Genomic DNA, 23,671 nt, shown 5'->3' on the forward strand with positions numbered 1-23,671 from the left:
ATCCATTTCGGTGCTATAGTAAAGAAAAAGAATAAACCACAATCAAAGTGTATTGTTTTTGTTTTGATTTCGATTTCACAATCTCAATCTACGTTCCAACTGTTTCAAATTTTCGATTTTATCATAAATATCATAAAATAGCTAGTAATGACATTTTTTAAGCTGGAAAGGTATCCCTACGTGTGTCGTCTCTGCCTAAAACCGGAACAACCCAGCAAGATGACTTCGCTTGAAACCGAGGACGAGTACCTCGAGGAGGGAACAACCTTCGAAGGCTTTCTAGCCATGATCACTTTCCAGGTTGAAGAGGTGAGCTGGATAATAAAAGATGCAGTGTTAACGGTACAAGGATAACCAACATGACGAAGAACTTTGGATACTTGAATAGCACGTCCCGAGATGGAGATGGGAAAGGGTGTTCAGGCGTTTTGTTTTGCTTCACGAAATTGAAAATTGCTACCCAATAGCAATAGCCTAAGACGAAGTTCATTTTTGCTCTTGAATTTAATTTAATTGAATGCAATTCAACTTCAAAACTTCTAATGTATCAAAAATCTCAAACTCAGGAAAGGCGCCATCTGTTCCCACGCTCAATCTGCGCCCAGTGTAAGGAATCGCTCCAAAAGTTCGCATACTTTCGCACCAAAGTCCGCAACGTGCACCTGTTTATGAACGCACTGGTTGAGCTGCGGGACCTGAACACGGCACCGGTCAAGGAACTTTTTCAGACGAAACCGGACACCGTTCGGACGATGCTCGCGGAGCTGGACCTGTGTCACAAGGCTGACTTTCGAGCGGAGGATCTGATTGAAGAGTTTCCGCAGTTTCAAATTGCTCAACTTCCGGCTACTTTGAACGACGCTTGTTCTGACGAGAAACTCAACATGGAAGTGGAAGTAGATATGGAAGATGTCGAGGAGTTGGATGAACCTGACGCGGGTGATTTTACAGCGGAGGAAGAATTGGTCGAGCCGACAAAGGAAACTGTTTCTGAAAATGTTGCTTGCGAGGATGTTGAACAAAAACTTTCTGAGCCGGAAAAAGAAGGTTTGGATGCAGTACAAGTACGCAGAAAATATAGCAAAAACAAAGAAAAAGAGCCACTGCAGTGTCCAAAATGTCCGTATAAAACAATCAGAAAGTCGCATTTCAATGCGCACCAACGGTCGCATCTAAAACGCGAAAATCGAAGTTTTGTCTGCACTGAACCAGATTGTAAGGAGAAGTTTGGAAACGTACGAGCTTTGCAAAAGCACATGGTGCAGGCCAATCATATAGCGTGCGTCTGTGAGACCTGCGGATACCAGTGTTCAACGAACGGCAAATTGAAAGAACACCTGATTCGTTTTCATACCAACAACAGGTTCAAGTGCGAATACTGCGAGAGAACGTTCAAAGTGAAGGTGGACCTGCAGGATCACGTCAAACGAATACATCTGTCGGAAAACGTTTTCAAGTGTGAAACATGCGGGACGGAATTTCGGCGAAAAGTTGCTCTTAAAAACCACCAAGCGACTCACAGCGACGTTTACAACTTTCCGTGCCAGCAGTGCGATAAAAAGTTTAAGGTTAAAAACCTGCTACTTAAGCATGTGCTGGTAGTTCACAATAAAGCGTCGCTGGAGTGCGAACACTGCTCCCGGATGTTCTACACTAGATCGACGCTGGTGGATCACATCGAAAGCGTACACAAGGTATGATTAAGCTAAATCACTTAAACACATTGTTAAAAAATATCCTGTTTCAGATTCGAATGCGCTTCGTTTGTGATGTTTGCGTAGCCTCATTCAACAGCCAGGATGAGTTGGCGACCCACAAAGCTCGTCACGATAATCCCAAACACATGCAGTGTGGCCTATGTCTGATAGTGTTTCCCGGGCATGAACAGATGCAAGATCATATGTGCATCACATACCGGTTAGTATAATTTGTGGTTTCTAAATAAAACTTCAACTTTTGCTCCTTGCTTCCAACAACAGGGAAGATTACGACTGCTGCGAGAGAGATTGGCGTTACCACGTGCATTACAACAGGCACATGTTCCTCGAGCATGGCGTCAAGATAAACGCTCGGGTTAAGCCAGATCCGCACCTGTTGGTGGGAGAAATGCGCGCCAAAAGGGTAGGTAATAAAACTGTGGAAAATTGTGCTTCTATGACATTGTTGTTTTTTATTACAGAAACCAGTCCAAAGTTGCTCAAAGTGTAAGATTATCCTTCCCTCAAGAACAAAAAAGAAGCAGCACCAGGAAACGTGTACAGCTGGAGAGGTTTGAATTGAATGCTTTCAATTGCGTATTAATAGAAATTTGTTCAATAAATTACTATTGAAAAAATTTCAAAAGATTTAATTTATATTTTGAGAAACTTATCATTTTCCTGGTGATCTTAAAAATCGTGCTATTTCGTTTCTTTTTACGCATGAAAAATGCATAGTCAAAGAATGCTTTATTGTACTATTGTACTAAAACACTCAGCAAAAAAGATATTCAAAAACGTAGCCCTACGTTAAACTGTGTACGGTCAATCGAAACGACTCATTTAATGTTACCATGCTGACAATGTGACCAATCTCAAATCGACGTGCACTGTTTATGTTTTGATTTCGGTACTCGCAAGTTGCTGTCACCGCGTTCCCGCAGTTTTAAGTGAAAATTCCATGAAGTTGCTCGCGAAATGACCGTCTTCAGGCTGGAAAGGTACCCCTACGTGTGCCGGATGTGTCTAAAGCCGGAACAGCACCGCAAGATGACGTCGCTGGACACCGAGGATGAAAGCTTCGAGGGATGTGCCACCTTCGAGGAGTTTCTGGCAACGATGTCGTTCCAGGTTGAAGAGGTGAGTTCTAGCAAAACAATGAGCCAAGAGCTTATAAGCTATATAGTAAACAAACAGTTTTTCCTGCTCGTTCCTAACAAAATCTTTGACTAACGTGAAAAAAATCTAGTTAATTCTCGTTATTTTTGCATTTTTGATAAACATTCTGACGTTTGTTTTATGTTGACGTAGGACTACGTTTCGTAAAACCTTTTTAGTAGCAACGATTATAAAAATGTGAAAGAATTATTTATTATTAGTTTTCTCGATTTTAGACCAGAAAAAAATATAAAGTTGTTTTAACCCTCTAACGCTTAAGGCTACCAGAGCACCAAGACTTCGGGATTTAATTTCTCTAAGATCTGACAATATTTTCAATTGGGTACTAAAGCCCTGTGTCAATTTTTATGTACAACGGTAAAAAAACACGATTAAAAACCATTTCTGATCTTTTTTTTTCATTTTAACTCAAAAAAAAATTTGACAAGACAACATTTTTTCGATGGATCAACTATGGTCCCCTTGGAACGAGCTGTCAAGTAGGAGCTTTTCTGTCAAGAAGGACCGCGAGGTTAATTTTTCAAAATTGATTTAAAAATCCATTTTTAACTCTTTGTGGTCGTACAAAGGGTCATTGTACTCAAAAAAATAAGCTTTATCGCTGTAAACAAAAATATCAGCAATCTAAGCTTCATTTTAGGACCCAATTGCTTTTTTTTTTGCATATATTATGCAGAGATCCTAAATAGGGGTACTGGTCGAAGTGAATTTGACGTACCCAAACAGACACGAGTTTGACGTATCCAAACGAGCGTTTGCCTTTGCGTTTTATCAGTGTTGCCAGGCTCAAAACATACGTTGCCAGATCGATTTAGCAAGTTTAGACCAGTCTCCCTATTTAGGATCTCTCTAATATTAAGGTCATGGGGCAATGACTTCAATGATGGTTCTGAATTCACGGTCCAGAAAAAGTAAATTGAAATGAAAAAATAATCACTATATGTAAAATGCTTCTACAAACAACACAAAGAAAACCATTTTTTGATTGAAACATTCTGAATCAAGATTTGAATGGCCGCCAAATGGCCGATCGGGAATGATGCCTTTCAGAGCCTTGAGGAAACATATAAACTAACTTCTGATCATATTTCATCCACATTAATTAAGTACTAGCTTTACAACCACGCATAACATTATTTTTAAAAGATAGTTCAATTATAATTTTATTTTTAAGAAAAAATTGTCTTCAAGTGCAGAACATAAGGTTTCTAACATATTCACAAAACAAGTTTTTAAGTTTAAACGTAAGTTTCTCATCTCCCTGGGTGTGCTCTGTTGCACAACTTAAAAAATATCTTTTTTCAACGGGTCAAAGTTAAGCATTACCTAAATTATTCCAGGCGTTAGAGAGTTAATCATTTTATTAATTCACCCAGGAAAAGCGCCATTTGTTTCCGCGGTCAATTTGCCCCCAGTGCAAAGACCTACTCCAAATGTTTGGCCGCTTTCACACCAAAGTGCGCCACGTGCACCTGTTTATGAACGCTCTGGTCGAGCTGCGGGACCTCAACACGGTACCGATGCAGGAACTTTTCCACACGAAACCGGAATCGGTTCGGACGATGCTCGCGGAGCTGGATTTGTGCCACAAGGATGACTGCCAGGCGAAGGATTTGATTGATGAATTTCCACTGTTTCAAATTGCTAAACTTCCGGCCACGATGGAACAGAACGGTGTTGACGAGGTTGCCGAGGTTAAAGAAAAAGAAGTCGATCTGCAATGCTGCGAAGAAATAAAAGAATTCGAAGAACCTGAAGAGGAAACTTTTTTTGCTGAGGAATGTCCGCCCGAAGAGTTGGCCGGGTTGGTCAATGAAATTGTTTGTCAAGTTGAGTTGTCCGAGGAGCGTGTTCCGGAGCAGGAATCTACAGTTGATGACGAGTTTCGATGGGAGTGCCTAGACGATAGCGATGAAGAAGTAAAGATCCCAACCAAGAAAAAGCTGCGTCAACAGCGGCAAAAAGAAGCGAGCAAAATATGAATTCCTAAACGACAGCGAACCAGAAGAGGAGCTAACGCTCGACAAGCTGGGAGATTTGAGTGAGGCGCTGGCAAACAGAAAGTACGGCACCAAGAAGGTGAAAGAGCCGCTGCAGTGCCCCAAGTGCCCGTTCAAAACCATGTACCGGTCAAATTTTCATTCACATCAGTTGACGCATCTGAAGCGGGAAAATATCAGTTATGCCTGCAAGGAACCTGGCTGTACGAAAAGTGCGCGAACCTGCGGCTTTTACAAATGCACGTGGAAGGGAAACACAGCGGATTTACTTATATCTGCGAGACTTGTGGGTTCCAGTGTTCAACTGGCTCCAGATTAAAAGAACACAACAAACGTTATCACAACAAAGAAACCCTGAACTGCGAGTACTGCCAGAAAACATTCAAACTGAAACTAGACTTGCGGAACCACATAGTAAATGTGCATCTCTCGGAAAGGGTTTTCAAGTGTGAAACGTGTGGGATGGAATTTCGGCGAAAAAGTACCCTTACAGTACACGAAGCTACCCACAGCGACGTGTACAACTTTCCGTGCCAGCAGTGCGATAAAAAGTTTAAGGTGAAAAACTTACTGAATAAGCACATCATCAGGGTTCACCAGGAAGCAACGCTCGAGTGCGAACACTGTTCCAAGATGTTCTACACTAGATGGATGCTGCTGGATCACATCGAGAGCAGACACGGGGTTTGAAAAGTCAGTTTTTTGTTCAACGACAGTCTTTATTTCATAGCGCAAATTCTTTCCAGGTCCAGATGCGCTTTGTTTGCGACGTTTGTGTTGCAACGTTCGATAGCCAGGAAGAGCTCGCGACCCACAAAGCTCGTCACGATCATCCCAAAGACCTCGAGTGCTGTCTTTGCTTGATTGTATTTCCCTCGAAAGAAAATATGGTGGATCATTTGTGCATCACGTACAGGTAGCTCTCTAATTTCTGAATTGAACTTCAAATTTTTAATACATGACATCCAACAGGGAGGATTACGTTTGCTGCGAGCGAGATTGGCGGCAGCATTTGCACTACAACAAACACATGCTCGTCAAGCATGGCGTCAAGATAAACGCCCGCGTTAAGCCGGAGCCGAACGTTTTGCTGGGCCAAATACGCGCAAAAAGGGTAAGATCAGCGCATTTATGCTTTTAAAAGTCACCTTATTTTTCGTTCGTGTTTATTGCAGAAACGGGTCGAGAGTTGCAACAAGTGTAAGGCCATCTTTCCGTCGAGGACGATGAAAAAGCAGCACCAGGAAACGTGTCTTGCTGGTGACATTCAGGTTTAAGTTTGAATGACGACTTGATTTATGAGTTCTGTTACGAAATAAAAAAAAAAAAAACAATGAATATGCTGTAAAACTGCATCAATCGAAATATCACAGTTCCATAACCTAAGAAGCTCGCTTCGATTCGATTGAGCTCATTTGCTTGAGGCATGATGGGATCTTGAACATTGAACTTTGAGAAATTTTCTTTTTTTTGCGTATTGTCGGGGTGTAAAACTTGAATTAAAAAAATAATAATACTTACATTCTCGAGATTCTTGGATTTTTAAAATCATGAATACAAAAATTGAAAAACGTATTCCTACGTCAATCTGTCTGAACTGTCAAACTGGTCCTAACTATGTACGGTCAATCAAAACGACTCATTTAATGTGTTTTGTCGAAACAAGTTGTCAATCTCAAATCAACGTGTATTGTTTTGGTTTCGGATACACTCGCAAACTGTCGAATCGTTCTGTAATTTTCATGTGAAAATTGCATGAAATTGTCAGTGAAATGCCCGTTTTCAAGCTGGAAAGTTATCCCTTCGTGTGCCGGATGTGTCTGAAGCCGGAACAGACCCTGAAAATGACACCGCTGGACACCGAGGACGAAGGCTTCGAGGATGTGCCACCTTCGAGGAGTTTTTGACCACGATCACGTTCGAGGTTGCGGAGGTGAGCAGTTAAAAGACGTAGGACTACGTTGAATAATTTCAAAATAGGGAAATTCTCGTATGTTCGGCAGGTTAAGCACGCGCACCTAACTCCATCAATTTGCTGATTTTCACTATTTAAACAACTTATTTTGCAAAAGTATTTATAGAAACTTGCTTGCTCACTTCCTATTGAGCTATTAATCACTTGATTTCAGTTAAAAACGCTTTTAATGGAGCTGTAATCGAACGTCTAAGTCCTGATATGGCAACATTAGAGGCACGATTTAATTAGATGCTGTCCCCTAGTTAGCATGGACGTTTTTTTTTATGTTTCAAAATATTTATGATAAAGAAAAGTTTATCAAAAATATGTGTTTGTTTTCAAATATGTAAATTTCATTTATGAATTGGATTTCCATGATTTTCTTGACGTTCAGTCTCGGCAATCGCTTAACGGCCTCCAAATATCAATTTGAGACGTATTTCCCGTATTAATCTTTTGGTAATTTTGTTGATGTGCTTGTCTTATACAACAATTGTTATCATCAATCACAGGAAAGGCGCCATCTGTTTCCGCGCTCAATATGCCCTCAGTGCAAGGACTCGCTCCAAAACTTTGCACGATTTCGCGCCAAAACCCACAATGTGCACCTGTTTATGAACGCACTAGCTGAGCTGCGTGACCTTAACACGGCACCGATTAAGAATCTTTTCCAAACGCAACCAGACACCGTACGGTCGATGCTCACGGAGCTGGATCTGTGCAGCAAGGCAGACTGCCAAGCGGAGGATCTGATTGAAGAATTTCCACAGTTTCAAATTGCTCAGCTTCCGGCTACTTTGAAAGATACTTCTTTTAACGAAGAATTTGAAGTGAAAATAGAAGTGGAGCCGGAAAAACTCGAATCGGACGCTTTATTTACCGAGCAGTGCCCACTCGAAGAGCTGGTCGAGCCGAAGATCGAAATTGTCGATGAAACAAATCAAGAAGTACGATGTGAACTTCTAGAACCAACCGGCGAAACATATGACCCTGAAGTAAAACTGTGGTAATGTGCTGATTCTCATGCCAATTCATAAACATGCAAGCCCACTGGGCCGTCTCGCTCTCGGCACTCGACGTGCGTAAATAAACAATGTGCTTAAATCTACTCCGAGTTAGTATTCATTTTACGACGATAATCCGACTAGTACAAGACCACCTATCACATTTGGCGACGAAGGGATAGTTTTCTTCAGTTTACAGGTAAGAGTTTATGGAAATCGACAAAATATTTGATGTTTTGTTGAAAAATCAAATTTCGGCTGATGCGATCACCGAAAGCCACGAGGCGGCCATTTTTTTTGTTTTCCTTTTTAACTGGAATTTTATTTCCAACTGGACTTTTGCATAAATCTAATAAGATTGTATTGTTTACATACTACTTCACAGTAGTAACCGGTGCTTTGCACGGTGGAGGCAGGAAGCCGTCAGGTTGGAAAAACCGAAATTAAGGCAGGAAGCCGTTAGGTTGGAGAAACCGTAACCGAGGCAGGAAGCCGTCAGGTTGAAAAAAAAAACCGAAATCAAGATAGGAAGCCGCGAAGTTGGAAAACCGAACCGAGGAGAGTACGAATGGATTGAAATATACAACAGAAACTGAGGTGAGCAAATGTAAACACAGTGAAAAAGAATAAGAAATAATAGTCGTTGTTACTTATTTTAGTCCTTTGAACAAAATGGAAAAGTGGGAGATTCCACAATTCAAATTCAGATCGATTCCGAACAGTATTATCAGAGATGAGTGGGTGAAATATAAGCGGAATTTCCAGTACATCGCGGCGGCAAATGAAGAGAAAAATGCGACCCGGCTCAAGAATGTGTTTCTGGCAAAAGCTGGACCAGATGTCCAGGAAGTTTTCGCTTCGCTTCCGGGGGCTGATGTGGAGGAGGATAAAGCCAAGAATATTGACCCGTTCAAAGTGGCCATCGAGAAGCTTGATGAATACTTCTCGCCGAAGCAGCACGAGGCGTTTGAGCGGAACACTTTCTGGAACCTGAAACCTCAAGATGAGGAAACCATGGAGAAGTTTCTGTGGCGGACGCTAGAAGTAGCTCAGAAGTGTAATTTCGGCACCACGTTGGAAGAAAGCCGTTCAATCGCTGTTATTGACAAAGTGATCCTGTACGCTCCGGTCGAACTGAAACAACAATTGCTGCAGAAGGAAAAACTCACGCTGGACGATGTTACTCGAGTGGTCAGTTCGTACGAATCTGTGAAAAAACAGTCGATGCTGATGGAAGGCAAATCGGGATCAACTCCTGCATACAGCGAGCACGGAGGCGGTGGCGGTCAGAAGAGTGAACTTTTCAACGTCCAGAGCTCCTCAAGAGGACCACCCACCACGGGTGAATGTTACCGGTGTGGCCATAAAGATCATTATGGAAATGATCCGAGGTGTCCGGCACGATCCGTTCAGTGCACCAGGTGCAAGAGGTATGGTCATTTTCGAAACGGTGCAAAACTGAGTTCGGCCGGCGACCAACACATCCGCAATCACAGAACGTGGTTCCCGCCAAGCGGCCGGGCGGTTCTCAGAATCACTGGGATAACAAAAAGCCGAAGTACAATCCGAGACACGAACGCATTGCGCAGGTGGAAGACAACACGAGTGACCCTGACGAAAATACAAGCTTCGTCTACAACATCAGCGATGGAGATGAGTTTATTTGGGTTAAAGTTGGAGGTGTTCTTATCCAGATGCTCATCGATTCCGGAAGTGCTAAGAATATTCTGGATGATCGAGCCTGGGAGCACCTGCGAGTACAAGGAGCGGTGACAACAAACTTCCGAACCGATTGTGATCAGATTTTCCGAGCGTACGGACGGGAATCAGCTCCTCTGAAGATCGTTTGCGTTTTCGAAGCGGATATTGCAATAGATGGAGCAGCCGACCGGATTGAAGGAAGCGATACGTTCTATGTGGTTGAAGGTGGAACGCAACCGTTGTTGGGCAGAACGACGGCGAAGAAACTGGGAGTTTTGAAGATCGGCGAGTAGTGTCAACGCTGGTGAAGTTCAGGAACGCAGACCGTTTCCCAAGATGAAGGACATAAAGCTGATTGTCCCGGTTGATGAAAGTGTCACGCCTGTGGTTCAGAACGTTCGACGACCTCCTATCGCGCTATTGACTCGGGTCGAAGAGAAATTGGATCAACTGCTTGCATCGGAAATAATCGAGCCAGTAAAAGGTAAGAAAGGGCGAAGGATTGTTTTGCTAGGGTTGTACATTGATTGTTTTATTACGGACACCAGGTGCGAGTGATTGGGTGTCGCCATTGGTTACTATTGTTAAAGACAATGGTGACTTGCGGCTTTGCGTAGATATGCGCAGGGCGAATGAGGCTATCAAACGAGAGCACCACATGATGCCCACTATCGAGGATTTCTTGCCACGCCTGAAAGAGGCGAAATTTTTCAGCCGGTTGGACATTCGGGAGTCGTATTACCAAATGGAGCTGGCGGAGCAGAGTCGTAACATAACCACCTTCATCACGCATAAGGGTTTGTTCAGATTCACGCGTTTGATGTTCGGCATAAGTTGCGCACCGGAGATGTTCCAAGCATCTGGAACAAATTCTGGTCGGTTGCAACAACACGGTGAACTACATAGACGACATCATCGTTTTGGAGCAACCGAAGAGGAACATGACCAAGCGCTGAGTGAGGTGATGAAGGTACTGAAGGAGAGAGACGTTCTCCTCAATCACGAGAAGTGTTTGTTCAAGGTGCAAGAGCTGGAGTTCCTGGGTCATATAATCTCTGTCAACGGAATAAGGCCGACGGTCGGTAAGACAGAAGCGCTTGAGAAGTTCCGGGAACCAAGATCCGTCGAAGAAGTCCGCAGTTTTTTGGGTCTAGTTACCTATGTGGGGCGGTTCCTGCCCAATCTCGCAACAATCACTGCTCCACTTCGTGAGCTGCTTCGTGGAGACAAACGATTTACCTGGACAGCCCAACACACAGGATCGTTTCAGAAGCTAAAGGAAATGATAAGCGATATCCGAACGCTGCAATTCTTCGATAATACGCTGCGCACACGGATTATTGCAGACGCTTCGCCTGTGGCCCTCGGGGCAGTTTTGGTTCAGTTCGAAGACCTTCACAACATCAACCCCCGTATCATCAGCTATGCGAGTAAAAGTCTGTCGGACACAGAGAAACGTTACTGCCAGACAGAGAAAGAGGCTCTCGCTCTGGTATGGGCGGTGGAACGTTTCGATGTGTATCTGATAGGAAGAACATTCGAGCTGGAAACTGACCACAAACCGCTGGAGTCCATATTCTCACCGACATCGAAGCCGTGCGCCCGGATTGAGCGCTGGGTGTTACGTTTGCAATCATTCAAGTACAGGGTGGAGTACAAGAGAGGTCAGAACAACATTGCAGATTCGCTTTCGAGGTTGGTGCAGGACGAGACATCAGGCGAGGATTTTGAGAAGGAGAACAAGTTTTTGATCCTAGCGATCAAGGAGTCAGCTGCGGTAGATGTAGAGGAGGTAGAACGTGCGTCGCGGGAAGATCGTCAACTGCAGTTAGCTGCACAGTGCTTGCGGGATGGAAAGTGGGGTAATCCAGAGGTGAAGGAATTTGAGATTTTCGCAACGAACTCGGATTGATTGGTGATCTGCTGATAAGAGGACACATGCTGGTCGTTCCGCATACGCTGAGGAACAGGATTCTCAGCCTGGCTCACGAAGGACATCCGGGCGAGTCACTGATGGTTAGTCGTTTGAGAGATCGGGTCTGGTGGCCATCCATGGATCGCGAGGCAAAGGCATGGACTAAAGCGTGCGAAGGCTGCAGGCTGGTCGGATTACCCGGAAAGCCTGCCCCGATGGTTCGCCGTCCGATGCCAACCCAACCTTGGGTCGACGTGGCGATTGATTTCATGGGTCCACTTCCGTCGAACGAGTATCTGTTAGTGATAATAGATTACTTTAGTAGATACAAAGAGGTTGAAGTGATGATCAAGATAACGGCTAAAGAGACTGTGAACCGATTGGACAAAATTTTCACACGTCTCGGGTATCCCAGAACGATCACCCTGGATAACGCCAGACAGTTCGTGAGCAAGGACTTCGATGACTACTGCGACACCCACGGCATCACCCTCAATCACAGTACACCATACTGGCCGCAAGAAAACGGGCTCGTGGAGAGACAGAACCGATCGCTGTTGAAAAGATTACAGATCAGTCATGCTCTTCATCGTGATTGGAAGAAGGATCTACATGATTATCTTGTTATGTATTATACGACACCACACACAACAACGGGTAAGACTCCTTCTGAGCTGATGTTCGGGAGAACGATTAGATCCAAGATGCCATCAGTGGGTGACATCGAAACGGCTCCTGTGAACACTGATTATTCTGATCGCGATTACATTCTGAAGCAAAAGCAAAAGGAGAGAGAGGATAGCAGACGAGGTGCCAAAGAGGTCCAAATTCAACCAGGTGATACAGTTCTTGTGAAAAACTTACTACCAGGTAAAAGTACTCTGTATTGGGTTATTCAAGTTACGGTATCATACATTAAAAAAACAAATCTAATATCGATCTTATTACAGGCAACAAACTCACGACAACGTTCAATCCGACGAAGTTCACCGTAGTAGATCGCTCAGGTGGTCGAGTCACCGTGTCGGACCAGGAGAACGGGAAAACCTACGAACGGAACGTGGCTCATCTCAAGCGAGTGGTTGATCCGCCAGCAGACCTCGGAGAACAGTTCGCGGATTCCGACACGGACGGAGAAGACTTCAGAGGATTCGATCAAATCGAAATTCAGGAGAAGTCCCCTCCGAAAGGAAAGCGCACCCGCCGTTGCCCGACCAAATTTAATGATTTTGTGATGTGAAGAAGATAAGCATTTCCATAAAAAGGGAGATGTGGTAATGTGCTGATTCTCATGCCAATTCATAAACATGCAAGCCCACTGGGCCGTCTCGCTCTCGGCACTCGACGTGCGTAAATAAACAATGTGCTTAAATCTACTCCGAGTTAGTATTCATTTTACGACGATAATCCGACTAGTACAAGACCACCTATCACAAAAACAAACTAAGAAAAGAGGAAAATACAAAACCAAGACTCCGAAAGAGCCACTGCAGTGTCCAAAGTGCCCGTACACCACAACCCGAAAGACGCATTACAATTCGCACCAACGGACCCATCTGAAACGGGAAAGTCGGAGTTACCCGTGCCACGCACCTGGCTGTACGGAGCAGTACCCATCCCGAGTGGCTTTACAAAAGCACATGGTGGAGGCTAAGCATACCGCTTGTGTTTGTGAGATTTGCGGTTACCAGTCTTCTTCTAACGGCCAGCTGAAGGATCACTTGGTACGTTTTCATGGCAACGACCGACTCAAGTGCAGTACTGCCAGAAAATCTTCAAAGTGAAGCAAGACCTACAGGAACACGTCAAGGCTGTTCACCTTGGAGAAATCGTGTTCAAATGTGAAACATGCGGGACGGAATATCGTTCAAAAACGGCACTTAGAAATCATCAAGCGAGACACAGTGACGTTTACAACTTTCCGTGCCAGCAGTGCGACAAAAAGTTTAAGGTTAAGATCCTACTGCACAAGCATATACAATCAGTCCACAAGGAAGCAACGCAGGAGTGCGAACATTGCTTCCAGATGTTCCACTTTAAATTTAAGCTGCTGGACCACATCGAGAACGTGCACAAGGTTTGATTTCTCCAAATCACTCTTGAACAAATTTTACACGGATTATTGCGTTTCAGATTCGGATGCGCTTCTTCTGTGATGTTTGTGTGGCTTCGTTTTACAGCCAGGACGATCTGGCGACCCACAAAGCTCGCCACGATAGTCCCAAAAATCTCGAGTGTGGCCGTTGTTTGATTGTGTTTCACGCGCAGGAACAATTGTCACATCATGTGTGCATCACGTACAGGGACGATTACGTTTGCTGCGGAAAAGATTTGCGGCATCATGTGCAGTACAACAGGCACATGATCATCGAGCATGGCGTCAAGATGAACGTGCGCGTTAAGCCGAATCCGGACCTTTTGCTGGGGCATATACGCACCAAAAGGGTGAGAAATGAAACCGTTGAAAAACGTGCTTCTATTACATAGTCGTTATCAATTACAGAAACGAGTTCTAAGCTGCCCAAAGTGTAAGATCATCCTTCCCACAAGAACACAAAGACGAAGCACCAGGAAACATGCATTGGAGTAGAAACACAAAATTGAGTGTGCTCTTTTCTTTTAACTTTATTTTCACAAACTTTAACAATAAAGAAAAATAAAGACGTAAGCCAACGTCATCTAGTTTTTGCAGACTTTTTGTACACTGTCAATCAGAACGAGTCATTTGTTGATACGCTCACAAATGTCGAAATCTTAATTTAACGTTTACTGTTTGTGCTTTGATTTAAATTGTACACAAATAATTTAATTTTGTTGTCGCGTTTCAAGTAAAAAATCCATGAAATAACCAGCGAAATGCCAATTTTTCGGCTGGACAGGTATCCTTACGTGTGCCGGATGTGCCTAAAGCCGGAACAGATCCGGAAGATGACGTCGCTGGACACTAAGGATGAATGCTTCAAGGGGAGTGCCACCTTCGAGGAGTTTCTGGCCAAAATCACGTTCCCGATAGAGGAGGTGAGTAGTTTGGGTAAAAAACTTTTGAATTCCTTATTTCCAATATTTTAAATGGTTGAAGTTTTAATATTAAATGCTAATAAATAATAACACGATTTATAATATATGATAATTAGTCTTGACGTAGGACTACGTTTGACAATTAATTTTAAATTTTTGGGAGCGTTATTTTATTTTAAAAATCAAATTGTTCGCTCAAAACCGACAATCTTGGCGTTCTTTATTGCAAATTTCCTCGAAACTAGGTGTCCGAAGGCTTCAAACGGTGAGGCGGCAATCCAACACCCCTCTTACACCTAAGCTCTCATCCATCCCGAGATTTGAACTGACGACCTTTGGATTGTGAGACCAATTGCCGACCAGCGACTCAATCGAGGAAGGTTTATTTTCTAGGGAGACGACTCCTATACCTGGACTGAGCAAACGACCTAACAACTTCTTGGTTAGAGTGGGGCCAACATTTTCTTTCTCATCCGACGAAATGCGCGAACAGAAAATGCCATGTACAAAAAATTTAAAATTTGCAAATTTTATTTACGCTGAAATAAGAAAAAAATAATGAAATTACGTTTCCAAAAAAGTTAAAATTGAAATAATAATAAAAATTATCATAAATATAAAATCTAGGGATTTAAAATATTTCCAAACAGTTCGTACTCCATTATCCGACGTCCTTGTCAAAATTTTACTCCGGATAATTTAAAAATAAATTTTATGCTATAAACTTCGCAAACCCCAGGAAAGGCGCCAACTCTTTCCGCGCTCGATCTGCCCCCAGTGCAAGGACCTGCTCCGAACAATTGCCCGTTTTCACGCTAAAATTCGCAACGTTCACCTGTTTATGGACGCTCTGGTGGAGCTGCGGAATTTCAACACGGCCCCTATCAAGGATCTCTTCAATTCGAAACCAGGCTCCGTCCAGACGATGCTCAAACAGCTGAACTTATGTGCCAACGCTGACTTCCAAGCGGAGGATCTGATTGACGAATTTCCGCAGTTTCAAGTCGCCCAACTTCCGGCGGCTTCGAGAGACTACCATCTGGACGAGGAAATCAAAATGGAAATAGAAATAGAGCCGGAAGGTGTCGCGGAGTCGGACAAACGCGAAGCGAACAATGCATTCGCTGAAGAATGCTTACTCGAGGAGGTGGTTGAGGAGGTGACATGGGAAGTTGTAGCTGAGGAAGCATCAAGGTAGATGTTACGCAGAAAGAGGATGCAATTGACCAAACGGAACTCTTAGATGCTGTAGATAATAAAGCTAAGAAACCAACCAAGAAAAAGCCTAAGTTTAAAGCAAACCCGATCACGGTTGCGAATAAAAGGAAACGTATCAATCTGGAGTTGCTCAACAGCCTCGAACCGGAAGAAAGAGATTTGGCACCAAAGGCGGAAGAGCCGCTGCAGTGTCCAAAATGCCCGTACAAAACAATCAACACGACGCACTACCACTCGCATCAGCTGACGCATCTTAGGCGTGAAAATCGGACTTTTCCGTGCAAGGAGCAAGGTTGTTCTGAACAGTTCACAACTAGAGCGGGTTTACGCGTACACATGGAGGCAAATCATGTAACGTGTGTCTGCGAGACCTGTGGTCAACAGTGTGGATCCACCAGTAGATTGCAAGACCACATGCGACGGTCTCACGGCAACGACCGGCACCCGTGCGGGTACTGCGAGAAAACGTTCAAGGTTAAGAACGACCTGCACACTCACGTCAAAAATGTGCACCTTTTGGAGAATCTTTTCAAATGTGACACATGTGGGATGGAATTTCGCCGGAAAGTTGCCCTCAAGTACCACCTAGCTACGCACAGCGACGTGTACAACTTTCCGTGCCAGCAGTGCGATAAAAAGTTCAAAATTTACCCCTTGCTGCACAACCACGTTCACCGAGCGCACAAGGAAGCATCGTTCAAGTGTGAACACTGCCTCAGGATGTTCCACACCAAGAGCTTGTGGTTGGACCACATCGAGAGCGTACACGAGGTTTGATTTGTCAGATTTTTCCAACTGTCGCTTTTTTAATGCGGACTAATTATGTTTCAGATTCAGATGCGCTTCGTCTGTGAGATTTGCGTGGCAAATTTCGAGAGCCAGGAGAAGCTGGCGGCCCACCGAGCCCGTCACGATAACCCCAAAAGCTCGAGTGTGGCCAATGTTTGACGGCGTTTCCGCCCCGGAACCGTTAGCAGACCATATGTGCATCACATACAGAGAAGATTACGTTTGCTGTGGTCGAGATCTGTTTCATTTTGTGCAGTACAACAGGCACATGTTCAACAAGCACGGCGTCAAGGTAAACGCCCGGGTTAAGCCAGATTTGAGCCTTTTGCTCGGGCAAATACGCGCCAAAAGGGTAGGAAAATGGCAATGTTTCGATAAAGGTGTTCTGATGCTGATAATTTTATTTTCTTGTAGAAACGAATCTTGAGCTGCCTCAAGTGTGGCATCATCCTGTCGACGAGAACACAGAAAAAGCAGCACCAGGAAAAGTGTCTTGGAGGAGAAAATAAAAGTTGAGACCGTGGATTTTTTAATCGAGTTTGTTAAAAAAAAAAAAATGTAAAAATAAACGTTACAAAAGCCGTCAACATTGTGAGAACCATTTTTTTATTGCTCATCAATGGAGCACCGGACTGTACCACGCTGTATGGGTGCCAGAATGATCCAAACATTGTTCTTATACAATTAGATTGCTGCCCGGAACCCGCACAACCACACCACAACGCGTGAAGAAAGGAAGGAAGACTCTTTCAACATCATCATCAATCAAGACAATGAATAATTCTGGATTTTTTTTTTGGAAAGGTCCAATACATACCCCTGACTCAAGGCGGTTTCAAAAACACCCAAAAAGCAAAAACTGAAACTTTGGTTTACTGGACCTTTAAAAAAACAAAAAAACTCCAGAATTGTAATATCTATCTATAGATCGTGGACGAGGGGCAGGACACAGTTAATCGACTATTTTTACACTAGTTAATTAGAGCTGATTTTAGTCAATTAGCTAATTGATTATCGCTGATCTGATATCTCGTTCCTATCCCACATCAAATAACCTTGACATCTGGAGACGAGCCATTTTGACAGTTTGAAAACGTGTTTTGCATAAGACGGAGGAAACAGAACTGCATCAGAAAAAAATCATTTATTTCGCCCAATTATCTGTAAAATCTATGCCCGAGTGCGGTTCCATCCGGTGCAGGCAGGTTACAGGCTCCGCCGTAGCATGGATTACGGCAAGCTGCTGAGCGTGGCCCAACGCAATGCTAGAAGAGCTTAAAAGGAGAAGAGGCACGCCGAGAGCTGGAGAAGGAGGAAAATGTACCAAGAACCAGAAAGAAAAACGGGACCGGAGTGGAAACTATAGCACAAGAGAGGAAACGGCCGGAAATATTCGCAAGCTGGTCAATCCAGATCGGTACAATCCGTGTGAAGAAAGTCGGGAGAAAACAGCCTAGGCTGTTAAAAAAAGCTACTGACGCGGCCAAACCAGTTAACATCATGGCTGGGAACGCCCACATTCCGAAGCTCAGTTCCGCAACCTATAAACCAGCTGCCCGGTCACTTCCACCAGCAAACCTACAACCTTGCCACTATAACTTCATCTTCTGAACCTGGAAAACAGCGCTTCGTTGCTCCCTCAAGATCCGTTTCCCTCGCCACTCTCAAATTCAACTCCCGGCAAATCCTCCTCGCTACCATTAACGGCCAGCCCAAATCTCGCCCATTCTCCCGGCGAACATCCAACAGACGAATTAGTTTTCCTCTCCCGACGTCCAGGGCTAGCACCGCTCGTATTTGTGGACACCGACACCAAGTATGACTCCGAGATGGACGATTTAATCGACGACAAATAGAAATGTATTTTGAAAAATCTGAAAGCGACCGTAATGAATAAACTTTAGGTTCGAATAAAAATGAGAAAATTTTCTAAATGAAGTTTTAATTTTACTCAATCCCAAATGCCACAAATCTGTGAACCCTGTGGCAAGACTTCAGCAGGATGCGAGCTGTTTTGGGATAGAGGACAGTCGGGAAACCGGTTGAACGTGAACGTTAAGATTAACTCCGGGACCTGCGCCGTGGTTTGTTGTTCCGATTACGACACGAATAACCTGTCCGTAAGGACGCCGTTACGATTCCATTCGGCTACGCACCGGTAGGATCTTGACCGCGAACCTATTCTCCACCCTAAACTGCGGCAACGGCTTCGACTGTTGGAAGATTTGTTGCAAGTTGAAACTTCAGAGAAAGAATTTCCTTGGCCTCTTTTGGCAGTCGGTTCTTACGACGGAAACGACCTATGCTCTCATCGGCTTCCCTCCTCTGCTCTCGGTAGCCACTTGCACCTAACCTGACTGGTTCCAGCTTCTCTAAAAATATGGGTTGTTCGGAAAACATCTACGCTAGGAAAGCTCTTCAATCGGCGATTGTCCTGGAGGTGGTTTAATCGGTTCCGGAACCAGGTAGGCCACTTGCGTTGCATACGTTTGCAAAACACTCGCAAGCCGAGAAGATTTTTTTGTTTTGTTTGATGCTTTGACGTTTGTTCGTCAGCCCAAGATAAAAGTTAAAAGGAGGGATACGCTAATTGATTAGCAATAATACTAATCAACTAACTGTAAATTTTAATCAACTAACCGATTAATTATCGTTGATTAGAGCTTGTGTCTCACCCCTCGATTGTGGATCTATAAATTGACGCACGGTTCCGTGATGGCAAGGGCGATTTAACCAGTTAGGGTATAGATTAGGTAGTGGACGAAGAATAACAAAAAGTATTCGAAAATTATAAAATTCCATAATTCTAAAACTCTAAATATCTCAATTAAAAAAAAAATAATAGAAATCTAAATAACAGTACCTAAATTTAAAAAAACAATATTAGGCAAAGGCAATTCAAAATTTAAATTTGTGAGAGCACAAAAATTACAAATCAAAAAATGTAAATTTTAAACATTAAAAAAAACCAAAATAAAAAATATCAAGAACTGAACAGAAGTAAAACAAAAAACGTAATTCTACGTTACATATTTACCTGTCATAAATAGAGAGCCTAGGTCCCTAGTCATAAAAAGATAAAAACTTTTTATATGCACGGTAACTTAAAACGACACATTTAACAGTTCTTTGCTGTCAAAGTGAGTAATTGCAAATCAACGTGTACTGTTTTTGTTTCGATCTCGCACAAGTGTCCGTAGTCGCGTTCCAGCAGTTTCAAGTGAAAATTCCATGAAATAGCCGGCGAAATGCCCATTTTCAAACTAGAAAGGTTTCCCTTCGTGTGCCGGCTGTGCCTAATGCCGGAACAGCACCGCAAGATGACTTCGCTGGACACCGAGGACGAGGTCTTCGAGGGGGGCGCCACTTACGAGCAGTACCTGGCCACGCTCACGTTCCAGGTCGAAGAAGAAAAACGGCATCTGTTCCCGCGCTCGATCTGCGCACCGTGCAAGGATCTGCTCCGGACGTTTGCCCGGTTCCGCGCCAAGGTCCGCCAGGTGCATCTGTTTATGAACGCACTGGTCGAGCTGCGAGACTTTAACACGGCACCGATGAAGAGTTTGTTCACGAGTTCGCGCACGCTGAAGCTTTCGATGCGGGCCATGCTGATGGAGTTGGGCGTGTGCCAGACTGGCCGTCCTAGGGCCAAGGAACTGATTGAAGAGTTTCCGCAGTATCGGATTGCCTCGCTGCCGGCGGTGTTGGGCGGGAGTGGGTTTGTCGGTGTGGATGTTACGGAGGAAACTGCCGCGGAACCGGTGGAGGTTGCTGAGGAGGATGAAGCTGAGGATGATGACCCAGAGGAGAACGTCTTGTATGCCGAGGAGTGCTCGCCGGAGGAACTGCTGGGATTGACTGGGGGAAATATGGTTGAGGCTGTTGAAACGAACGAGACGGACTTGGGGCCCGCGAAGGTTGGACCGGGTGTTAATTGGGAATTTATAGACGATAGCGACGAAGAAATGGCCGTTCCCGAAAAGGCTTCCAGGAGGAAGCCAAGGAAGAAGCCGGAAACGAGTCGTAAAAACGTGCGGCACGATTGGGAAACTATTCTCGCTAAGCCCCTCACAATTGAGAGCATCGAAGATCCAAAAGTGGCACAGGCAACTAAAATCTACGGAGGTCCGTCGTCCAAAGAGCCACTGCAGTGTCCAAAGTGTCCGTATAAAACACACCGCAAGGGCACTTTCCACTCACACCAGCTAACGCATCTGTTGCGTGAAAATAAGAAGCACATCTGCAAGGTAGAGGGTTGTTCCGCAGAATTTACCGATCGTCGGTATTTGGCGTCGCACGTTGAAAAACAACACCGGACATGGATCTGCGACGAATGCGGCCTACAGTGTAGCAATCGAGGCTACCTGACCATGCACAAAGTTCGTCAACACAGCAAGAATCCACCATGTTTCAGCTGTGAATATTGCCAACAAGTCTTCAAACTTAAGCTGGACATGCAGTCTCACATCAAACGTGTCCACCTGGCGGAAACGATGTTCAAATGTGGCACCTGTGGGCTGGAATTCAAACGCAAGTGCACCCGGGACTCGCACGAAATTTGCCACTCCAACGTGTTCAACTTCCCGTGCCAGCAGTGCGATAAAAAGTTCAAACTGCGATCGCAACTAATGAAACACATCCGGAGAGTACACAAAAATCCGTTCTTCCACTGTGAACACTGCAGCAAGCCGTTTTACACCAGAGACAACATGCTGAACCACATCGAGCACGTCCACGGGGTAGGCAACCCACAAATCCCCAAAAGCCAACGTTCTAAAAAAACAATTTCTCTCCATCTTTCAGATCCAGATGCGCTTCCTGTGCGACATCTGCGTGGCCAGCTTCGAAAGCGAGGAAAACTATCCATCCACAAGTCGCGCCACGAAAATCCGAAAATGTTCGAGTGCGCACGCTGCCTGTTCGTGTTCGGCACCCAGGAGCAGTATTTCGACCATCTGTGCATAACCTACCGGGACAACTACATCTGCTGCGACCGGGACTTTCACGACCATCAACCCTACAACCGGCACGTGTTTCTGCGGCACGGGCTCAAGGTGAACGTGCGCGTTAAGCCCCAGCCGGGGGTGCTGCTGGGAACGTTGCGGGCCCAGCGGAAGCGCTTCGAGATCTGCCAGAACTGTGACGCGTGCTTCCCGACGCGGATTGCCAAGAAGCAGCACCAGGAAACGTGCCTGGCTGGTGGCGGGGGAGGTTAAGGTGTAAGAGCGTTCGCTGAAGGTTTGTTATTGTTCAGTTTGATTAAATTTCTGGTTGAAATTAATAGGTTAAATGACTCTTTATTATTATCACACTCATTTTCTGATAACCTTCAAAGATGAGCCGAAAAGCCAACCTAGAACTTGGGAATTTTTGAAAAAGAATTTAGAATTTGATGACGAAACAAAATTGAATTTAACTCCAAAAATGTTTGCTAGTAATTTCTAAATAAGAAAGTCGAAATAATCTTCAAGAAGAGATTATTTTTGTTGAAGATTTCCTCAATAATTTTTTTTCTTACTCTAACCTCATTTTTAATATTTGTAGATGCGATTTAACCCGTAGAAAGTATTTTTTTTCTAAAATTAAACATTCTTGGGGGAAAATAAAGAGATCAAAATATTCAAAAATAATGCGCCGACATTCATAACAAAAATTTTAAAATTCAAAACTTTTATACTTGTTTAATCCAAAATTTGAAAATTCAGATTTTTTAATATTCAAAAATAAAAAAAAATCCGGAACATCTAAATTTAAAAAATCTAAAATTCAAAACTCGAAAAATTCAGGAATTCAAAATTCAATAAAAATCTAAAAATGGAAATTTAAAAATTTTAAAAATTGACAATTGAAAACAATTAGTTGAAAAAAAAAAACGTTTCTTAATCCACCATCAGGTGGTTGGTGCCTTCCTCATATTTACAAAGTAATAATGAAAATAAGTTTATGAAAAAATAAATACCTAATACAGACTTTTCCAGAAAACATGCAGACTCTCACTTGAAGCATTGTGGCAACCGGGCGTTTCGCATCTGGCGCGACTCTCGCACGAAAACAAAAAGACCCAGCCTTTTGAGGTTATGCAAAAAATCACCCTTTTTTGTAGATACCAATATCTTTTTCTTAGCATAACTTTTTAAATACTTAACAAAACAAAATAAATTTTAATAGGGTCTTATGGGACCCCAAAACGAATCGAATGAGGCTGACCCGGCCAAAATCGGCTCAGCAAGTTCGGAGAAAATCGTGTGGAAAAAAAATCATGTCTACACACATCCCCACAGACATTTGTTCAGAATTTCATTCTGAGTCGATTTGTATCGAGAAATTAAAAAGAGATGTGAGCCGGTAACATGGAGTGAAACTTTCGCAGCTGTCATGGTAAACTTCACAGCAGCTTGACAGAAAGTTTAACTCCATGTTGCACTAATTTCTCGATACGTGAAGGTATATCTAAAAGGTATATTTAAGAAGTTCAATTTTCAAGTGATTTTATAGCCTTGCCTCAGTGAGGCGAGGAAAGCAAAAAGCATGTAGATTCTTCTTAAATTTTTGTCACTATTAAAAGTTTTTTTTTTCGATTTTTCTGTTTTTTATTTTATTTTTTTTTTCTGAATGACATTGCAGGCCAAGGGTGATTGATACTGATGATACCTCTTCAGTTGACGCTCAGGCAAGGAACATCCTGGAAGGAGCGTCACTGACTACGTCCGTAGTCCTGTTAGATCATTCTTGATCACGACAGTATAGCTCTGGTTCCTTGTAAGTGTCCTATTTTCTTACCTCCACGTTGGCTTGGTGTTCCGGACAAAATGTGACCTTGCTGGTGGCCTGTGGAAACGACTTGTAAACCTTTGACCAGCGAGGGTCAGAGTAGAGACGGCTAGAGGAAAGGGGCGCGCCAGTGTGGTACAGGGATGTAATTTGTGATTGTAGACGGTATTGTTTTGATTCGCAGTATGTTGAGTCAACTGCTGTGGATGTACCTGAACATCGCATTCTCTTATTTTCATTTTTATCTACCATCTATATTCTGTTTATTTTGTTTTACTGATTCTCTAACATGCCTTCTGTTTATAATCGTCCATTTGTTTTCGATTTTACTTTTTTGATTATCTTAGTTCTCAACGCTTTTCCACTCTATTTTACCAATTGATGCTGCTGTTCTGTTTTCCCTTAATTTGGCAGCGATGTCA

At 43.6% G+C, this 23,671-nt stretch overlaps 9 protein-coding genes and 1 long non-coding RNA gene across 11 annotated transcripts; all 10 read left to right on the forward strand.

Moving 5' to 3' along the window:
- The first annotated feature begins 45 nt into the window (after positions 1–45).
- On the forward strand, positions 46–2,343 carry LOC6048729 (zinc finger protein 184). The gene is made up of 5 exons (XM_001865570.2): positions 46–309; positions 567–1,694; positions 1,748–1,917; positions 1,980–2,121; positions 2,180–2,343. Exons 1-5 carry the CDS (start codon positions 148–150, stop codon positions 2,273–2,275), a joined length of 1,698 nt encoding a protein of 565 aa, XP_001865605.2. The 5' UTR covers positions 46–147; the 3' UTR covers positions 2,276–2,343.
- A 232-nt stretch (positions 2,344–2,575) lies between these two features.
- On the forward strand, positions 2,576–5,283 carry LOC119770360. The gene is made up of 2 exons (XM_038265074.1): positions 2,576–2,837; positions 4,253–5,283. The coding sequence occupies exons 1-2, from the start codon at positions 2,676–2,678 to the stop codon at positions 4,856–4,858; spliced, it is 768 nt and encodes a 255-aa protein (XP_038121002.1). The 5' UTR covers positions 2,576–2,675; the 3' UTR covers positions 4,859–5,283.
- LOC6048730 (zinc finger protein 595) lies at positions 5,091–6,214 on the forward strand. Its single transcript, XM_038265073.1, has 4 exons — positions 5,091–5,560; positions 5,623–5,792; positions 5,849–5,990; positions 6,052–6,214. The coding sequence occupies exons 1-4, from the start codon at positions 5,114–5,116 to the stop codon at positions 6,151–6,153; spliced, it is 861 nt and encodes a 286-aa protein (XP_038121001.1). The 5' UTR covers positions 5,091–5,113; the 3' UTR covers positions 6,154–6,214.
- Positions 6,215–6,561: 347 nt separating this feature from the next.
- On the forward strand, positions 6,562–7,835 carry LOC119770362. Its single transcript, XR_005278789.1, has 2 exons — positions 6,562–6,809; positions 7,346–7,835. It is a non-coding gene; the product is annotated as an uncharacterized LOC119770362 (long non-coding RNA).
- Positions 7,836–8,056: 221 nt separating this feature from the next.
- Positions 8,057–9,831, forward strand: LOC119769303. Its single transcript, XM_038261284.1, has 3 exons — positions 8,057–8,434; positions 8,497–9,361; positions 9,427–9,831. The coding sequence occupies exons 2-3, from the start codon at positions 8,510–8,512 to the stop codon at positions 9,829–9,831; spliced, it is 1,257 nt and encodes a 418-aa protein (XP_038117212.1). The 5' UTR covers positions 8,057–8,434; positions 8,497–8,509.
- LOC119770359 (uncharacterized protein K02A2.6-like) lies at positions 9,832–12,827 on the forward strand. 2 transcript variants are annotated; one of them, XM_038265072.1, is made up of 2 exons: positions 9,832–10,022; positions 12,404–12,827. In XM_038265072.1, the coding sequence occupies exons 1-2, from the start codon at positions 9,875–9,877 to the stop codon at positions 12,691–12,693; spliced, it is 438 nt and encodes a 145-aa protein (XP_038121000.1). In that variant the 5' UTR covers positions 9,832–9,874; the 3' UTR covers positions 12,694–12,827. The 2 variants fall into 2 exon arrangements, with proteins under 2 accessions (XP_038121000.1, XP_038120999.1); XM_038265071.1 differs by lacking the exon at positions 9,832–10,022 and adding an exon at positions 11,438–12,323.
- A 64-nt stretch (positions 12,828–12,891) lies between these two features.
- Positions 12,892–14,138, forward strand: LOC6044386 (zinc finger C2H2 protein ECU03_0790). The gene is made up of 3 exons (XM_038265078.1): positions 12,892–13,530; positions 13,587–13,898; positions 13,957–14,138. Exons 1-3 carry the CDS (start codon positions 13,480–13,482, stop codon positions 14,041–14,043), a joined length of 450 nt encoding a protein of 149 aa, XP_038121006.1. The 5' UTR covers positions 12,892–13,479; the 3' UTR covers positions 14,044–14,138.
- A 63-nt stretch (positions 14,139–14,201) lies between these two features.
- On the forward strand, positions 14,202–15,701 carry LOC119770361. Its single transcript, XM_038265077.1, has 2 exons — positions 14,202–14,471; positions 15,211–15,701. Exons 1-2 carry the CDS (start codon positions 14,310–14,312, stop codon positions 15,667–15,669), a joined length of 621 nt encoding a protein of 206 aa, XP_038121005.1. The 5' UTR covers positions 14,202–14,309; the 3' UTR covers positions 15,670–15,701.
- On the forward strand, positions 15,678–17,073 carry LOC6048734 (zinc finger protein 723). Its single transcript, XM_001865575.2, has 3 exons — positions 15,678–16,460; positions 16,521–16,830; positions 16,893–17,073. Exons 1-2 carry the CDS (start codon positions 16,026–16,028, stop codon positions 16,635–16,637), a joined length of 552 nt encoding a protein of 183 aa, XP_001865610.2. The 5' UTR covers positions 15,678–16,025; the 3' UTR covers positions 16,638–16,830; positions 16,893–17,073.
- A 2,556-nt stretch (positions 17,074–19,629) lies between these two features.
- On the forward strand, positions 19,630–21,577 carry LOC6048735 (PR domain zinc finger protein 5). Its single transcript, XM_001865576.2, has 2 exons — positions 19,630–21,217; positions 21,282–21,577. Exons 1-2 carry the CDS (start codon positions 19,727–19,729, stop codon positions 21,441–21,443), a joined length of 1,653 nt encoding a protein of 550 aa, XP_001865611.2. The 5' UTR covers positions 19,630–19,726; the 3' UTR covers positions 21,444–21,577.
- Positions 21,578–23,671: the final 2,094 nt, after the last annotated feature.

The sequence above is a fragment of the Culex quinquefasciatus genome, chromosome 3 (genome assembly GCF_015732765.1).
Source record: "Culex quinquefasciatus strain JHB chromosome 3, VPISU_Cqui_1.0_pri_paternal, whole genome shotgun sequence".
Classification (NCBI taxonomy): domain Eukaryota; kingdom Metazoa; phylum Arthropoda; class Insecta; order Diptera; family Culicidae; genus Culex; species Culex quinquefasciatus.

Bases quoted from the DNA above. Each gene is read 5' to 3' on its own strand.
- LOC6048734 (XM_001865575.2), top strand. From the start codon at position 16,026: ATGGAGGCAAATCATGTAACGTGTGTCTGCGAGACCTGTGGTCAACAG. The intron at 16,461-16,520 runs GTTTGATTTGTC...ATTATGTTTCAG, and splicing joins ACATCGAGAGCGTACACGAG to ATTCAGATGCGCTTCGTCTG.
- LOC119770360 (XM_038265074.1), top strand. From the start codon at position 2,676: ATGACCGTCTTCAGGCTGGAAAGGTACCCCTACGTGTGCCGGATGTGT. The intron at 2,838-4,252 runs GTGAGTTCTAGC...TAATTCACCCAG, and splicing joins TGTCGTTCCAGGTTGAAGAG to GAAAAGCGCCATTTGTTTCC.
- LOC6048729 (XM_001865570.2), top strand. From the start codon at position 148: ATGACATTTTTTAAGCTGGAAAGGTATCCCTACGTGTGTCGTCTCTGC. The intron at 310-566 runs GTGAGCTGGATA...TCTCAAACTCAG, and splicing joins TCACTTTCCAGGTTGAAGAG to GAAAGGCGCCATCTGTTCCC. The intron at 1,695-1,747 runs GTATGATTAAGC...ATCCTGTTTCAG, and splicing joins ACATCGAAAGCGTACACAAG to ATTCGAATGCGCTTCGTTTG.
- LOC6048730 (XM_038265073.1), top strand. From the start codon at position 5,114: ATGCACGTGGAAGGGAAACACAGCGGATTTACTTATATCTGCGAGACT. The intron at 5,793-5,848 runs GTAGCTCTCTAA...GACATCCAACAG, and splicing joins CATTTGTGCATCACGTACAG to GGAGGATTACGTTTGCTGCG. The intron at 5,991-6,051 runs GTAAGATCAGCG...TGTTTATTGCAG, and splicing joins GCCAAATACGCGCAAAAAGG to AAACGGGTCGAGAGTTGCAA.
- LOC6048735 (XM_001865576.2), top strand. From the start codon at position 19,727: ATGCCCATTTTCAAACTAGAAAGGTTTCCCTTCGTGTGCCGGCTGTGC. The intron at 21,218-21,281 runs GTAGGCAACCCA...TCCATCTTTCAG, and splicing joins ACATCGAGCACGTCCACGGG to ATCCAGATGCGCTTCCTGTG.
- LOC119769303 (XM_038261284.1), top strand. From the start codon at position 8,510: ATGGAAAAGTGGGAGATTCCACAATTCAAATTCAGATCGATTCCGAAC. The intron at 9,362-9,426 runs GTTCTCAGAATC...CGCATTGCGCAG, and splicing joins TCCCGCCAAGCGGCCGGGCG to GTGGAAGACAACACGAGTGA.
- LOC119770361 (XM_038265077.1), top strand. From the start codon at position 14,310: ATGCCAATTTTTCGGCTGGACAGGTATCCTTACGTGTGCCGGATGTGC. The intron at 14,472-15,210 runs GTGAGTAGTTTG...CGCAAACCCCAG, and splicing joins TCACGTTCCCGATAGAGGAG to GAAAGGCGCCAACTCTTTCC.
- LOC6044386 (XM_038265078.1), top strand. From the start codon at position 13,480: ATGTTCCACTTTAAATTTAAGCTGCTGGACCACATCGAGAACGTGCAC. The intron at 13,531-13,586 runs GTTTGATTTCTC...ATTGCGTTTCAG, and splicing joins ACATCGAGAACGTGCACAAG to ATTCGGATGCGCTTCTTCTG. The intron at 13,899-13,956 runs GTGAGAAATGAA...TATCAATTACAG, and splicing joins GGCATATACGCACCAAAAGG to AAACGAGTTCTAAGCTGCCC.
- LOC119770359 (XM_038265071.1), top strand. From the start codon at position 11,477: ATGCTGGTCGTTCCGCATACGCTGAGGAACAGGATTCTCAGCCTGGCT. The intron at 12,324-12,403 runs GTAAAAGTACTC...ATCTTATTACAG, and splicing joins TGTGAAAAACTTACTACCAG to GCAACAAACTCACGACAACG.